Genomic DNA, 17,544 nt, shown 5'->3' with positions numbered 1-17,544 from the left:
GATTATAATAAAAATATATTTATTTTATATATTTATCTTTGTCTCTTTAATAGAACAAGTTTTTTATACACGTGCGTGCGCACACACATATATATAATAAATGAAAAAAATAAAAATATTTGTAAATACAATAATAAAAGCAAATTAATATATGTTAAAAAAATAAATAATAGAAAAACAAGATAACAATAGAAAAGATATTAATATAACAATGATTGAAATTAATTAAAAAACAAATCATGTTAGTTCAAATTTATTTAAATTAATTATTTCTTAATATTAACTAGAGGTGTGTTTGTTCTAAAAAATTAGAAGATAATTAATTTTTATTATTTTTATATAATGAGAAAAATATTTTTTTTATAAAAATAAAATAGTTTATTTTCATTTAAAATTATACTGTGATGGCATTGAGATAATGTTTATAATAATGCTATTGTTGTGTTGGATGATGATGTGCGGTGAGGTAGCCGTTGTAATGATGGTTATATTGATAATAAATTATGATGATAATATAGTTGGTTATATTAATAACAAAGGTAATGACTGGCATATAGATTTTTGTCATAAAAAATAATTCGAATAGATAGTTGGAAATTTGATCTAATTAATAAAAAAATTATATCATTAGAAGTAAAAAAAAAATTATATTTAGTAAGATACTAATTTAAAGGGTTGAATAAAAAAATAACTAAAAAAATATTCAAGTCACAAGAATTATTTGACATTGTTATTAAACTTGGCCTAATAAATGAATCTTGAAATCTTACAATCTGACTCCTTAACAGCCCGAGTTTAATATTTAATTATGTGAGAATTGTCCTAACGTGAATCAGTCGACTTAAGAGGCCAAAACAACTCAAACGACTGTCAAAAAGCATAGTTTGACTTTAAAAAAAAATCAAAATGACTTTTTTATTTGAGATGAAAACATATTGAATCGACTCAGGCTTCGCAGCTTAACCTACCAAATTCATGATCTTTTTTTTAATAATCTTTTTTAAAAAAACAAACTAATTTTTACTTAGTTATATTATAACAAAAATAGATGTTTGGAAAATCAATCATAAACCAATGTCGGGACATATGTTTGAGACTACGATAACCTTATAAAAAGCAATTTAAAAAAATTTATGAAGACAAACTTAAAAGCAAAAAAAAACAAGCACCTTCTTCATTGTTCATAACTTCATATGAACAATGAAAGAGGTGCATATATCCCCAAATCTTTTAGAGTTGTAAAGTAATTGTTGCAAAAGAGAGGAGAGGAAATTGTGCATAAATAAATAATTGGATAAAATATTAAATAAATTATGCAAAAAAGGTTAATAAATTTAGTAATAGAAAAAGGAAATTATGTAACAATAATAACATGAATCACAAGAAAAATAGTTAATAAATTATACTTTTAGATTATTAATTAACCAATAATTTTTATAATTATAATTTTTTAAATGGATATTTTTTGTCACAAAAGAGAGGAGAGGCTCAAATCCTTGACCTTTTCAAAAAAGTGGACACATTTAATAATGATGACGACAACAACGACAACAACAAATACGATAATGATAATGTTTTTGTTTCATCAATAATAGTTTGGTTGTATTTGGTAGAGATATATGATACAAAAAACAATATTGTAGTGAAAAGAGAGTAAAACGTGGGATATTAAGAAATTACAGTGAAAGAGAGAGGAAAAGATGGGATGATGAGAAATGATTGATTGGTGTTTAGAAAGATACAAAAAAAACTTCAAAATTAAATTGCAATTCTTTTATTAATTCTTCAATTAGTATTTAATTATTGATCTTCTATATGAAATCCTTAATTCTTTAAGAACAAATATGTAAAAAAGAAATAATTTGTTTGTTTTAAGCGTTGTAAAAAAAGAGATTATCATTTCAAGAATATTACTTGAATCACAATGCATGGAGTGAATTCATCCTAACTTGGCCCAACATTGGTATAACAAACTACACTAGTTGGTTCAATAAAATGTAGCAATAGTTTGTCGAAGAATAAAAATGCTATGAGATTTTTTATCATGAGATTTGTATTATTTTGCTTATTATTACACTTTTATTTTATATTAGTTGTATTTGATTAGTCAACAACCATCACAAGGACGATATCACGATTATCAAATACCATCTTATATCTTAATCCATGTTAAGTCAAGTCATTAACTTCTATATTGTTTTCTACCATTGAGAAAAATAAATTAGAAAACATTTCTATAAAGTTTTTAGCCATTGCATGTTATGGTGTGAGGGTCTTGTTTTATCCCTCCTCACTTATGTGTTCAGAAATTGTATTTTTCTAAACTTGGTTTTGGTTTGCTAACCTTGCTACCACCTTATTTTTAATCTTAAGAGATATTAGTGTTTGTTAGCCAATTTATTATTCTTATCACTGAGTTTAAATGAATTTTATTGTAATTGATGTTATGCATTTCCTTGTCATAGGCGTTTGGGGGCTTGACCTTTCATTTAATGTCAATCTTGTTCAATTTTGCCCCCTAAGTTTTCTCTATTGGGTATAATTATATAACAAGTGGGGCACTTATATACTTATAAAGAGGATTTACATAACTCTCTTGTGCAAACTTGTTGGTCTTATCGTGATCAATAAATATCTTACATAAAACAATATTAGTGACTAAATTCAACCTCTTTTGTCGTACCCTCTGCGAGAGCACGACATCACGACGACCCTTCCCAAGCAGGCTGTAGAGGTTTTTGGTTAGATAAGGAGTTGCCACCTAATATTATGATTACTAAGAACCCTAACCGGTCTTTAGATATTCTAGGTAAGAGATTTGTTGCTTATAGGAAGGTATGAGCACCACTAGTATGCCTTACATGAGGTAAGCTACATTGTTTTTCTTCACTTGTGGTTGTTATGGTCTGATGGTATTTTTAAATTGTACTAGCCTACTCTGACGGGTTTGCTATGATGAATAAACTCTAGTTTTTTAGATCAAGAACTTGGTCTTAAAGGTTGAAATGTCTTCAATTGTCATTGAGGTTTTTTTCGAGATAAACTTAGAATTTTGGCTACCGCATCATTCCAAGTAATATTTTAGATAAAATTCTTTGTAGTTTTTTTATCCTTACATTAAAAGTGAATGAGTTGTATTACTCCCAATTATATTTTGGATATTGACCTCATACATGTTTTTTTTTATCCTTATATTAAAGATGAGTAATCATAAATTATTATCCCTAATAATATTTTAGATGTTAACTCTTTTGTAGGTTTTTTATCCTTCTATTAAAAATGAATAATATATTTTTTTGCTAAAAATAAATTTTTAATATTTTTGAAATATAAACCAAAATCCTTTGAAATTTTACAAACTTGTTGTAAAATCTATGCAATATTTTTCAAAACATGCCAAATTATTTTAGATTTTTTTTAAATGCTCAAATAATGTTTTAGGATTTTTAGCCATATGCAAAAAAAAATATTTTTTTCAGGTCTTGTTTGGCAAAAACTCATTTTCCTTTAAAACAGAACTGTCAAAACAGGCCTAAAATTCTTTGTAGTTTTTTTATCCTTACATTAAAAGTGAATGAGTTGTATTACTCCCAATTATATTTTGGATATTGACCTCATAAATGTTTTTTTTATCCTTATATTAAAGATGAGTAATCATAAATTATTATCCCTAATAATATTTTGGATATTAACTCTTTTGTAGGTTTTTTATCCTTCTATTAAAAGTGAATAATATATTTTTTTGCCAAAAATAAATTTTTAATATTTTTGAAATATAAGCCAAAATCCTTTGAAATTTTACAAACTTGTTGTAAAATCTATGCAATATTTTTCAAAACATGCCAAATTATTTTAGATTTTTTTAAAATGCTCAAATAATATTTTAGGATTTTTAGCTATATACAAAAAAAAAATATTTTTTTCAGGTCTTGTTTGGAAAAAACTTATTTTCCTTTAAAACAGAATTGTTAAAACAGGCCTAAAAAGCATGATTGTCAAACACATCCTTAAGCCAAAATTTCCTTTATAAAAAAGGTTGAAAACTAGACAAAGCCTTACTAATCTGACCCAGAACCAAAATGATCGGGTTAACCTGAAATCATTCATTCATCTATGAATTGAATCAAAAATATTTGGTTTAACCCAAAAATATATCCAAAACAAAATAAATAAACTAAAATGGATTCAACTTAAAGAAAACACAAACAAAAAAGCTTGAATAAAATATACCAAACACACAAAAAAATGAATGGTCTTCATAAACCCATGAAGCATGAATTTAAAACCAGATCAGATATAACAAATCTAGTGGCATAAAGAGGTTGGAAATCATGCAAAGATCAATAATATATCATCCATTCACTTTGATTATCAATGAGTCTTCGCAATTCGGTCAGAGAAAGTTTTGATCCAAAATTGAAAATTTAAGATTAAAACACTAAAATACAAGTTATTGATGTAAAAGAATCCTAGATTATTGTCTAACGATGTCATGCGAAGATGTAGTTGCTAAGAAATGAAACAAAACAAATTAAAATCACGTAGCTAAGACAATGTTCTTGGAAAAAACATGAAGAACATAAACCCATCAAACCCAAAAATACCCAGCACACTGTCAAACCCAAAACCAACCTTTTCCGACCTCTAAAAATCTTAGTTCCAACAAACCACATTACCATAACCAAGCATATTTGAATCAAAAGAACTGACAAACAACATCAAATCATCAAACTCGTGCAAGATGTTTCAACTTAAAAAACTGTCAAGTCTAAGCAACCTATATATTCAAGCAATTTGAATTCAAAATTGGTTTTCTAAATATATTTTGGTTATGAAAAAGACTTGTAAACCTAGGATTAACATTATTGTTTCTCAATGCATTAATCAAATTAACAAAACTAAAAAAACAAACGTTGTTTTATCAAAACCAATTTAACTAGAAAGCTTTTATTACATTGAAAAAATCAAACACATCCTAAAAATGCTTCAAAGAACAACATCAAACCATAAAATAATAAATCACAACTGCAAAAGAGATAAACACATCCCTACTTTTTAAGCATTCCAAACCTCATCACCATGTTTACTAAACTTAGAGGGCAAAGCGCTGTTTTTTGGCCTTTTGATCTTGAGTGAAATGTTTTAAGTCCTTGATAAGAACTCACTAAGAAGCTTTGAAGTGTGAACACACAAAAGAAATAGGTGGTTTTGGCATAATGGGTATCACAATTATAACTCACTAAGTTGACCACTTTCAAAGTCTAGTCAAAGCAACTCTGACGTCATCCTCGTTGGAGAACACCTGATGTTAATGTGCACACCTTTTGTTTAGATCCAATTTTAATCAATCTGGAGATCTATAACTTCACATTCATTTATTTAAAGGTGCCAACTTGATAGCCTAGAAATTATCAAAGCAATGATGGCTAATCAGGAAGAAAATGTTGTTGAGTTCGTTGAAGAACATGGGATGTAAACGTTTGATGGGGTAAATAATCCTTATAAAGAAGGTGTTTCTTAGTCGAGTGGTGGTGATTAAAGCCACCAGGGTGGTCGGAGTTGCTACATTCACTCGTTTAAAGATATTTACTCGATCAACCAAAACTACCAAAAAAAGATGAATTAGTTGAACGACATGTCACTCAATCCTTTCATTAGAATTGAACAACGCGTTGTCTATTTTAAACCATGAAGATTATGGTTTTTAATTTGAGATTTGGCTAATTTCAATTTAGTCCTTGGTCATTGATTTATTTTAATTACACTTGTAATTCCCTTCCAACTCTCAATTTAGAGCAATTTTATCACTGTCAAACTCAATTAACAGCCCCAAAGTTCAACGTCTTTTCCAATACGGTCCTTAGTTTTCTATTTATGCAAATTGACCCTCAATTGACCACCAAACTTTTAATTTTCTTCAATTTGGCTTGATTTTGCTGATTTCAGTCCGTGAAGTCTCGCATCTTTTACGGTTTGATCCTTAGTTTTGAATTTCTTCAATTCAATTTTAAATTGCCTATCAAACTTTAATATTTATGAAATTAAACCTCTAATTTGACCAAATTAGCTTTTCAAATTGGCAATTCAACCCAGACCTCAGTTCCTTTCAATTAAAACCCAAATTGAACTCAAAAACCAATTTTTCTTGCAATGAAACCCTCAATAAATTCAATCAAACCCTGAAAATCCCAATTGAATTCTTAAACATCTAATTTAAAATTTTTCTTCCCAAATTAAATTTTTCTTGTCAATTGGGCCTTCATCGGTCAAAATTAAACTGTCATTTTTACAAGTTTGGATATTTTAATCCTCTCCAACCAGTTTTTGACAATTTTCTAAATATTCTTCATGTTCTTCCCACTTTTATATACATATATATATTGTTGTCCATTTTAGGACCCCATATAAATATACAGAAAAAATTAGAAAAATACAAAATACAAAAAGGAAATAAAAAGTACAAGAAAATGGAAAATAATATATATAAGTTGGAAAAATAATTATATTATTTTTCCATTTTTTTTTTGTATTTTGTATTTTCCCCACTATTTTTGTTTAAATGAGGTTATAAAATAGGTAACAATATTAACAGAGGAAGAAATAGGGGCGGGCATGGAGAATAAAAGGTAAAATCCTTTTCTTCTACATATATCTCTACCTTTTTCTTATTTCTTGAATTTAACATGCTTGCAGATTCCCTCCCCCCCCCCCCCGTTTTTTTTTTGTCTCAAGTGTTTGTAAGGTTAGGAAAAAAGGAACTCTCTTTTATCTCAAGTTATGATATGTGCCTGCAATTTCTTTCTTCTTTCTTGCTGGTTTGTGTCTGCCCACTAAGAATTTTTGAGTTGGCTGTTGAAGGGGGGTTGGGTTGTTCATGCGACTTAGCGTGGCTCTTCATTTTTTTTAATAGTTGTGTTTATGTTGGTTCACAGTGTTTTCATTGTTGCTTTTTTCTCTAAACATTCTTCTGGGTCATTGATGCTCTGTTTAAGCTAGAAATGTTGTTGTTTCTGGCTTTCCACGTCCATTTAGTGAATGTTAAGATCCAAGAAAAAAATCCCAGAAAACTCTACATTCTTGCAAAGGCACTGACAAATTTGTTCTATCCAGGGTCACAGTGTAATGATATATACATAATACAGTGCCTTGAAAATAATTAAAAATCAAGATGAGAAATCTTCAACTTGTGGAAAGCAAAAGCATATGTTACTGCAATTCTGGTATTTTACAGTGAACAACAAGCATGCGGCAAGATCAGTCCACCTAAACAGGAACTCAAAAAGACATGAACGTTTGACCCCTAAAGGCATAAACTAGCACAACAATCTCTAGGGATGCAAACTATCTTAACTATCAGTAGTAAAAGAGGAAATAAGAACCCAGCAAGACAATTACTTTGAACAATTAGGATTGAATTGAAAGTAAAAAAAAAAACATAAACAAATATATTTATATGTAAGAAAATATTACTCAGAAATCACATAGAATTAACCCTCCATCTTTACAAACAAAATACCAGTTCTCGCAGTCTCTTTCTTTTAACAATCTCTGGCTTTTTTTACCTTCTTTATTGTACACAATGGTAAGAGCAGTACTTTCATCTCTTGCCTCTGTTTTTGCTCTCAAAGAAACCAAAAGGACGTTAAAAACAGGACAGTGAAAAGACATGCAAGACGTAAAAGGCCACCACGGATTAAAAGACTTTCTTGAATCTGAAGTGGCAATAAGCAGTGGATCTACTTTAGTTTTTAAATTTTTTTATCAATATTTAATTTGTGTTAGTAATTTGGACCATCACATGACATTTAAAAAATTATAAATAAAAAAACACTAACACGTCTCTTGGTTTTGTTACTAGATTATTGATTGAAGTTGAGATGGGGGTTAAATCAATTTTTTGTGTTATTAATATATTTTTTAATAAAAAAATTAAATATAAATTTAAAATATAATACATATTGGACATTTAAAAAAAATATTTCTGCAGTGATATATTTAATGATATTTTTTTCCAAATATTAAGACGACGATATATTGAATTGACCCTTGTTAACCTATCAAATCTATGAGTCGGGTTATTAAACTATGATAATACTATAAAAAATAAATTAAAATAAATTATTAAGGTCAATTCATAATGAACCCGATGATGAATTAAAAAAAAAAAACTAGTTGAGTCAACCTAGGTTAACCTTTTCAATCTCGCGACCCGAATCATAAGATCGGGTAACTCCATAGAAAGTAAATAAAAAAAATTATAAAGCCCAGTTTTTAATAAATTCAATGTTGAAAGATGAAATCGAAAAAAGCAAATCAATTAAAAAAACTCAACTAAACTCAAACTAACATATTAAACCTGCGACTTAAGTTATGAAACTGAGATAATTTCACAAAAAAAAAATTATAAAGCTTCATTTCTAACATAAACCAAATTAATTTAGAACTGAAGTTTAAAAACCAAATTTGAAACTAAAGCAAATATTTAGCCCTTTTTTTTTCAAATTAGGAACTAAATGTCTAACCCTTATTTTTTTCACTTATTTTTTTATTTGATCTTTTTAGATATTGTTGATACGGGATTGGATTTGATGACCTATTTCATTTAGCTTGATTTTGGATTCTCGTAGTGCTATGAAAGTTTTTTAAAGGTTGATTGATGCTTAATTTAACAAAATAAAAAGTAATTTTATTGATTTAAAATAATCAAATCTTTAGAGACAATTTGAAATTAAAATAGATGTTCAATCCCCATTTTAGCCAAGCTAGGAACTGAAGCGAAGAATTGGTTAGTATATGTAATACGCGTGTGAACATATGAAGGATGCCGCTACAAAGTGGTGGCGCATACGACTTCCTTCAATAATCTACGATACCCTTTCTTGGTGTATTAGGAATCATCTCGATATGGGCTTCCTGATGACTGTGAGGATCTAGTGTTGCAATATTTTTTTTTCTTATCCTCGCTTCTCTCTTTCTTCTCTCCTCGATTTTTATATCTAACCCTTTCAAAAATATCAAAGTGGTCTTTTATTTTATTTTTTTTATCAAACTTGGTCTTCGTTCTTTTAATTGCTATTTGTTATTTTAATTGAATTTTTTTTTCAATTTCATCTTTTAATGTGGAGTTGATTTATGATTTTCTTTTCTTTCTATGGGGTAATCTCAATTTCAAAACCCAAATCGATTTGGAAGTTTAACCATAGTTAACTTGAGTCATTTTTTGTGGTCCTTTTTAAAATTCTTTTTTTTTCAAATTTTTCCTTAATATTTAGTTGGTTGGGAAGTGGGCTTTGTAATTTTTTAACTATTTTCTATACGATTTTTTCGACCTCATAATTCAGGTTGTGGGTTTGGCAAGTTAACTCAAATTGACTAGTTTTTTTTAATTGATTTTTTTTCCATATTGTCCTTAACGTTGATTTGTTAGGAATTGAGTTTTGTAATTTTTTTTACTTGTTTTATATGGGGTTATCTCAATCTCATGATATGGGTCATGGGTTTGGTTGGTTAACCAGAGTTGACTAGAGTATTTTTTATTGTTTTTTTTTTAATTTCTTCTTTTAATACGAATAATTTTTTTTTCATATTTTTTTATAAGATTATACTTTCATTTTAAGTTGGTTGAGAATCATGATTTGTAATCTTTTTTTCATTTGTTTATATGGGGTTGTACCATTCTTATGATTTGGGTAGCTAGTTTGATAGTTTTACCCATGTTAACTCATATCATTTTTTTTTATTTGACAAGTTACACCATTATCATGGTCTTTTAAAAAAAATTGATTTTTTTTTATCATTTAGCATTGAATTGATTAGGATTTAGACCTCATAAATTGTTTCGATTTAATTTTTATACGGTTATCATGGTCTCATAATCATATTTCTGGTTGATCCAATATATTAACTAGAGTTATCTTTTATCGATCCAATATGCTTATATTTTAATATTAAAAAAATATCATTCAATATATTATATTTTTAATATTTTAAAAAAATGTCATTCCATATAAATTAAATTTTGAGTTCATGATTTAAGTGTTTTTCTTTTAGAAAAAAAGGTAACAATATCTTTATATTTTTATTAAGTTTCAGAAAATTAATTTGACCCTCGATATAAAGCCCAATAAGGTTCGGGCAGGAAGGTCGAATGTCGAAAAAATGGTTACGAGCCCAAGTGGCAAACGCCCACAGGTCTAGGTTGAGTATAAAATCGAAAAGTCTGACGCGACAACAACTGAAAAAAAATTCTTTTTTTTTTTGTCCTTTTTTGGCTGGGTCCTCTGTTTCTCTGATTCAAAGTGCCAGCCAGCCAGCCAGATCTTGTGAAGTTCTAAATCCTTTAACTCGGGTATCATTATCATTAATGTCATTAATTAATTTATTTACTCATTTTCTTAATTTTTATTTCTTACATTGTCGATTGATTTTATAATTGATATGAGTGATTGGTTGTCTTGTTGAGGGATTTTAAACCCTTGTTTGGTTAGCGAGAAAAGGAGGGAAAAATTATGAAAATGAAAATTCTACTAGAATTTTATATTTTTGTGGATTTTGTGTATATATATAAATTCTGGGTTTCTCTTAAAGTGTTGAGGTTTAAGAACGAATACAAAATGGGTTTTTGAATTGCTAGGTTTTATGGGTGAGCTTTGTAGATTCATTAGTATTGTTGATTTTTTGAAGAAGGGAAATGAGAGAACTTTCTAGATGGAAAAATGGAGGATATTAAGATAACAAGTGTTTTAGGGTTTTGGGGAGTTGTTTAGTGATATCGGGTTTTGCTTCCTTTTTATTTTTATTGTGGAGAGGAGCCCTGATATCTTGTTCGTTTCTAAAGCAAAACGTGGTTAGGGTTAAGAGTTTGGTGGTGAATGGGTGTTCAAACAATGGCATCTCAAAGAAATGGCCAGCAGTCTCATCTACAGCCGTATCGGTTGACGAGGCAAAACTCGTGGTATAACCTCACTCTCAATGAAGTTGAAAACCAATTAGGAAATTTAGGGAAGCCCTTGTGTAGCATGAACCTTGACGAGCTTCTTAAAAATGTATGGAGCACTGAAGCTCATCAATCCGTGGGAATGGATAGTGAAAGTACCTCAATGTCTTCTCTCCAACATCAGGCTAGTCTCACATTGGCCAGGGCATTGAGTGGGAAGACAGTGGATCAAGTCTGGAAAGAGATTCAACAAGGGCAGGAGAAGAGGTTTGGTGAGGAGATGAAAGTTCAGGAAAGAGAGCAGACTCTTGGTGAAATGACTTTGGAGGATTTCTTGGTACAAGCAGGACTTTTTGCCAAAGCAACTATAAGCCCTTCTTTGGATTTAGTTACTGTTGATGCAGTGACCCCACAAAGTTTTTCACAGAAAATGGTCCTTTCCTCATCCCCGTCAACAAGCACATTATCTGATACTACGACATCAGGACGGAAAAGGGATACCCCAGATGCATTTGAGAAGAGTATTGAGAGGAAGCTCAAGAGAAAAATCAAGAACAGGGAATCTGCTGCCCGTTCACGAGCTAGAAAACAGGTAGGCTTTTAAACATCTTCCATTTGTCTTTGGGGTTTTTCCTTACTGTAGCCATCTTTCTGCTTCCTCGTGTCCTTAAAACTCAATTTGCAAACATGCAGGCCTATCATAACGAGCTGGTGAGCAAGATTTCACATTTAGGGGAGGAGAATATAAAGCTCAAGAAAGAGAAGGTAGGAAGGATATTTCATTTTTATCAGTTTGCCTTTTCTTTTTCTATTAACACATGTCAACCACTGCTAGAGGGAAGATGAAAAGAAATGGCCAAATGACCAGACGCCTGCACTAAATTAGAACTAGTGTTTCAAACTTTTAATTTGGGTTTCGGGGCAGTTCAGATCAATATGTATTCTGAACTATTTTAATGGAGATTAGGCTCTCGGTAGAGAGGACTAGCTAGTGAGGATATTTGATCTTAACTGTTAGGAGTAAGGCATAAGTAAGTTGACAGTAAACACCATACTTAAGCCATTACTAGATGTAACCTGAGAAGCTGCATGTTGTTGGGTGCTGGTCCTTCTAATTCTACACAATTTTTCCGGTGTTTCTTGTTGTGTTAATCATGGCAAAAAATCTTGTTGTCTTATATTGGCCAATTTGACCAAAAAAATTGCATAGCACATCCAATGTTTTTCACACACAGTGAGAGAAAGAGTCATGTCACTTTTGCTAGTTAAATGACATGATGATTTTTTAAAATTCTGGCTTATGCTCCTTGAGATTTGTTCGATCAAGGGAGACATCACTGTTGGTAGTTAAATGCTATGATAATTAAAAAAAAATCCAAAAAATATGCTTCTCAAGATTGTTGATCAATCTAATCTATCTTAGGTGTGACTCCTGAGAACTGTAGGTTTCGGTGTGATGCTTAGATTGCCCTTCTGTTCATTCATTATACACGATTAATCTTCTACCATAAAACCTAGAAGTAGATCTGATTTAAGCCTGCTTTTCCCTCAATTACATACCAGTTAAGTCACTGTCCACAGCCCTGAACTCAACCCCAACAAGCTGTGCTGGTTTTGTGGGAATTGGAGTTTGACTGGTCTTTTTGAGATCTCCCAACTGGTTGAGGGACGTGGTTATACTTTGCTACAGATTTTTCATTTGGCTGAATAATGTAATCAGCCAAGTAGGGCACTAATTAAATAATACTTTCATGGGACTTCTTACATGCGTGTAGAATATTCACTTTTGGGGCAGAATCTCGTTTTCTGTTGGTGGCAAGTTTTAGCTTTATAAGATGCTGTAATTTATAATGCCAACTAGAGTACATAAAATGTTCTAGCAAATAGTGTGATTCAGAGTATTTGAGTTGAGGAGTATATACAAATCTTACTCCACAAGTCTAATATCACTCAAATATTAGCTTTTGACTCTTTTACTAAACATTTTCTTTGTTGGTGTAGGAAACCTGGAAGTGGATTAAGGTAGTCAAATTTTCTTTTCTGTGTTTATGAATTGTGGCATCATAGGCTGATCTAGGGTAGTTCTGTCTAAGTTGAATGAGTAAGTAAATGGTTTTGTTCTCCAAAAAGTTTTGCATCCTGATGTTTCTCTCTTTCTATTTGTGTTTCTTTGTTTGTAGGAATTTGAGAAGAAGTTTCCAATTGAACCATCAGCTGAACAAAAATATCAGCTTAGAAGAACAAGTTCTACTTCTTTCTGACATCACATCTCTCTGTGTGAGAGTTTTGTAGCTCATCGAGTGTTCGTGCTAGCCTCTTGGGTTTATGTGTAAAATGCTGTGGGAATTTATCACAAGGCTGCTTTGCTTCACCTCTGGCACTACTGTTGTGGTTCCACCCTGCCCGCCATTAGCTTTTACTCTATGTACATTCAGGACTATCTTGGTATTTTATACAGCACTAAATGTGCTATGTTTATAGCTTCACATGTCTAGGCTCCGGTTTGTGTTGCTAGAAAATGAAACTTGAGAAAGAATTGTGTCCGACCCGTGTGTTAGGTTGTTAAATGATTATGAGATTAGTTTAAGACATGGACATCAGATTAGCTCAAGACATGACATGGAGATCAGATTAGTTTAAGATATGGACATCACTAATGTATAATGCATGGATATTCATGTCTTGCTCAGGGTGCTTGGAAATAGATGGTGAGGGTTTTTCTCTTCCTGGATCCAATGTCAATAGCAGATAGAGGCCAACCATGTTTGGTGGGTCTGCCAGTCTTTTGGACAAGGGATTGTTAAGCAATCAGCAGTCAGCGAAAGAGAGAATTTTGTATTTGTTCGGTAATATAGTTATTACTAGATTTGTTGCCTGCGGTGATTTTTTTTTTTCCGAATAAAAAAATTCAAGTTACAAGTTATTTGTTTAATTGGTAATTTAAATAGTATAAAAATAAAAATACAATAACAATAAATAAACTAATAAAAAAAGAACAATGAAAAAAAAATAAGACATGAGTTTATTTAAATTATCAAATCTCATAGAATGTAAACCGAAAAAAAAAAAAACCAAAACTCAAAAAAAAAATTAGATTAAAAAAGAGAAAAAAACCCAAGCAAAAAACCTAAGCAAATTTCTAAAACTTGCAACTTAATTAAATCATAGATTTGAGTTTAATGAAAAATTTTAATTCTCAACCAATTTAATTTTGAAAAATGAAATCATTAAAAATTTATTAAATAAAAAAACTTTTAAAAGCCAAAAAAAAAACAGCAACAAGAAAAATGAGGATAAAATATGTAAGAAAAAAAATCTAAGGATAAAGAAATTTGAAAAAACAATTAAAAATGATCCAAAAAAATAAATAGCAATTAAAAGAATGAGTATCAAACTTGAAAGATTAAAAAATCATAGGGGGTGAAATTGAGAAATATTTTTAATTTGATAGGATATTTATCGATCGAAAAATAATAGGGGTGAAATTAAAAATAATAATTATAGAGGGCTAACCCAATAGAATAAAATCACAAAAAACAAGAAAACAAAACCCAAGAAAAATAGGATATAAAATAAGAAGATATTAGGTTAAAAAAAGAAAAAAGAAAACCAAGCAGAATCGGACGAACCCCTTAAACCTAGTCTAATTTCTAAAACTTACGACCCGTGAAATCTTGGACTCAAGTTTCATCAAGAAGCTCAATTATTAACAAATTTAATTTTAAATGATGAAATTGTAAAAAAACATTAATAAAAAAACTTGCAAAAGAAAAAAAAATAGCAACAAAAGGAATGGGGATAAAATTTAACAGAAAAAAGGAAAGGATAATGAAATTTGAAACAAATAAATAAATTAATCACAAATAAATTAATAAATAACAATTAAAAGAATGAATACCAAATTTGAAAGATTTAAAAATCATAGGGGATGAAATTAAAAAATATATATAATTTGATAGATTATTTATGGATTAAAAAATGGTAGGGGTGAAATTAAAAAAAAAATTATAGAGAGCTAACCCAATTGAGTGAAATCACAAAAAATAAGAAAACAAAATGCCAAAAAAAGGATAAAAAAATTTAGAGAACACTAGCTTAAAAAAAATGAAAATAAAAACCGTGAACCTCTTAAACCTGATCTAATCTCTAAAACTCACAACCCATGAAATTCTAGATTTGGGTTCAATCAAGAAGCTCAGTTCTCAACTAATTTAATTTTTAAGAATAAAATTGGTGGAGAATATCAATAAAAAAAACTTGCAAAAGAAAAAACCCAGTGATGATGAAATTTGAAAAAAGAATTGAAATGGTCATAGACAAAATAAATAGCAATTAACAAAATATGAACCAAATTTGAAAGATTAAAACATCAAAGGAGGTGAAATTGAAAAACATTTATAATTTTATAGATTATTTATAGATTAAAAAATGACAAGGGGTAAATTTTAAAAAAAAATTATAGAGGCCCAATTCAACAGAAGAAAAACAAAAAAAAAACTACAAAACAAACAAAAAAAAAGGATAAAAATAAGAAAATATCATCTTTAAAAAAACCTAGACAAACCTATAAACCTTATCTAATTTCTAAAAGTCGCAACCCATGGAATCGTGGACCTGGATTAAATTAAATAACTCAATTATCAAAAAATTTAATTTTAAATTATGAAATCGGTGAAAAAATATGATTAAAAATAAAACTTGCAAAAACAAAAGAGAAAAGATAAAATGGGGATAAAACTTAATAGAAAAAAAAACCCAAGGAGAATGGAATATGGAAAAAAAAACAATTTTAAAAATGAACACAAATAAAATAAATAGCAATTAAAAGAATGACCAAATTTTAAAGATACAAAAATTATTAGGGTGAAATTGAAAAACATTTATAATTTCATGGATCATTCAGGGACTAACAAATGACACGAGGTGAAATTGAAAAATAATGATAGGCAGACCGTAAAAAATAACAAAAAAAAATAAAAAAACATCACCTTAAGAAAAAGAAAAAAAACAAACGAGTTCAGGCAAACCTTTTAAGCCTGATCTAACCTCTAAAAATCACAACCCGTGAAATCTTGGATCCGGGTTAAATAAATAAGTTCAATTCTCAACCAATAAAATGTTGAAGAAAGAAACTAGTGAAAAAATATCAATAAAAACTTGCAAAAGCCAAAACAAATAGCAACAAAAAAAATAAGGATGAAATTTGATTAAAAAAAAAAACATAAGAAGGATGAAATTTGAAAAAAAAATGATGTTAAACAAAATAAGTAACAATTAAAAGAATAAGAACCGAATTTGAAAGACTAAAAAAATCATAGGGGATGAAATTGAAAAACATTTGTAATTTGGAAAATTATATATAGATTGAAAAATAATAGTGGGTGAAATTGAAAAGCATTTATAATTTTATAACTTATTCAAAAACAAAATAGTGATCAAAAGCATATAGACCAAATGAGAAGGAGAAAATAACTACAAGGGTTATTTTGAAATTTTTCACGAGTTGGCGCAAACTTGGAAGAGGATAGAGAGAATAATAAGGGAAGAAAATAGTCTTTGACGCCAAACCAGCAGCGCGTTAGGTACACGTGCCAAATATTGTTTTGGAAGGCAGCATGTGGTGGCCAGATAGCTCCACATGTGCCGCTTGAACGACGCAGGGGCCATCCACACGATGGCGTGTGCAAAGCATGCACCAAGAGGTTTTTTTTAAATAATATTTAATATATCACTATTACAATAATACCCTCAAGTAACCTCCAAATCTACAACAAAACCAATGTAAAATGACCAAAAAACCCTTATAAGAGAGTTGTATTGTTTTTGTTTACAAGGGTGTCAAAGTAATTGCATTATTAAAAAAAAATGACAAAAACATCCCTAAGTTAAAAGCTTTAAAATTATTTATTCCAAGGCTAAACTTGTAATTGCACTATGCATTAAAAAAGAAAATGACAAATATAACCTCATGCAATATGTTAAAAATATTTATTTCATGGTGAAAAGATAATATAACCCCAAAAGCTTCGTTCGTTGCTTTTTTTTTTTCAATGGTAAAATAGTAATTAAACTATTACAATGAATAGAAAAATGCATACTTAGTTTTTTTCTAATAGGCATTTTGCATAAAAAAAGGTTTTATGTGATATTTTTTTTATCATGAAGTTTTTTTTTCAAATCTTTAAAATTTTATAATTCATATAATATCTAAAAGAAGTTTATTGTAAATCAACTCAATTAATTCCTTTGGGGTCTTTTAGTTGGAGACTTTGTAATAGGTTCAATTGTTATCTCTAATGGATCTTTTAGTGATATTTATTGATTCATATCATTTTGACATGTTTTTACACACCGTTGTGAAAACCATATTTTTTTGTGGAATTGTATTTTTCACATTTTTGTACTTTAAAAAACTTATCGGGAAACTTTGGGCATATTTTAGAGCCTCAAAATATGTTTTTGCATGCCAATGTGAAAATTGTAAGTTTTGTGGAATTGAGTTTTTTACAATTTTATGCTTTATAAATCATAGCGCCAACTTTAGGTATTTTTTAAGGTGGTATGTTTTTGCATGTCATGCAAAAACCATAAGTTTTGTAGAATGGAGT

The 17,544-nt window shown here is 29.4% G+C and overlaps 1 protein-coding gene across 2 annotated transcripts; it reads left to right on the top strand.

Annotated features, from left to right (window-relative positions):
- Positions 1–10,231: 10,231 nt before the first annotated feature.
- LOC7491111 (ABSCISIC ACID-INSENSITIVE 5-like protein 2) lies at positions 10,232–13,660 on the top strand. Of its 2 annotated transcripts, XM_024608100.2 has the most exons (4): positions 10,232–11,528; positions 11,630–11,701; positions 12,938–12,958; positions 13,117–13,660. In XM_024608100.2, exons 1-4 carry the CDS (start codon positions 10,872–10,874, stop codon positions 13,195–13,197), a joined length of 831 nt encoding a protein of 276 aa, XP_024463868.1. In that variant the 5' UTR covers positions 10,232–10,871; the 3' UTR covers positions 13,198–13,660. The 2 variants fall into 2 exon arrangements, with proteins under 2 accessions (XP_024463868.1, XP_002313493.2); XM_002313457.4 differs by lacking the exon at positions 12,938–12,958 and having other exon boundaries at positions 10,235–11,528.
- The last annotated feature ends 3,884 nt before the right edge of the window (positions 13,661–17,544 follow it).

The sequence above is a fragment of the Populus trichocarpa genome, chromosome 9 (assembly GCF_000002775.5).
Source record: "Populus trichocarpa isolate Nisqually-1 chromosome 9, P.trichocarpa_v4.1, whole genome shotgun sequence".
Taxonomy (NCBI): Eukaryota; Viridiplantae; Streptophyta; class Magnoliopsida; order Malpighiales; family Salicaceae; genus Populus; species Populus trichocarpa.
This window is presented reverse-complemented; position numbering and strand designations above follow the sequence as displayed.

Bases quoted from the DNA above. Each gene is read 5' to 3' on its own strand.
- LOC7491111 (XM_024608100.2), top strand. From the start codon at position 10,872: ATGGGTGTTCAAACAATGGCATCTCAAAGAAATGGCCAGCAGTCTCAT. The intron at 11,529-11,629 runs GTAGGCTTTTAA...GCAAACATGCAG, and splicing joins GTTCACGAGCTAGAAAACAG to GCCTATCATAACGAGCTGGT. The intron at 11,702-12,937 runs GTAGGAAGGATA...TTGTTGGTGTAG, and splicing joins TAAAGCTCAAGAAAGAGAAG to GAAACCTGGAAGTGGATTAA.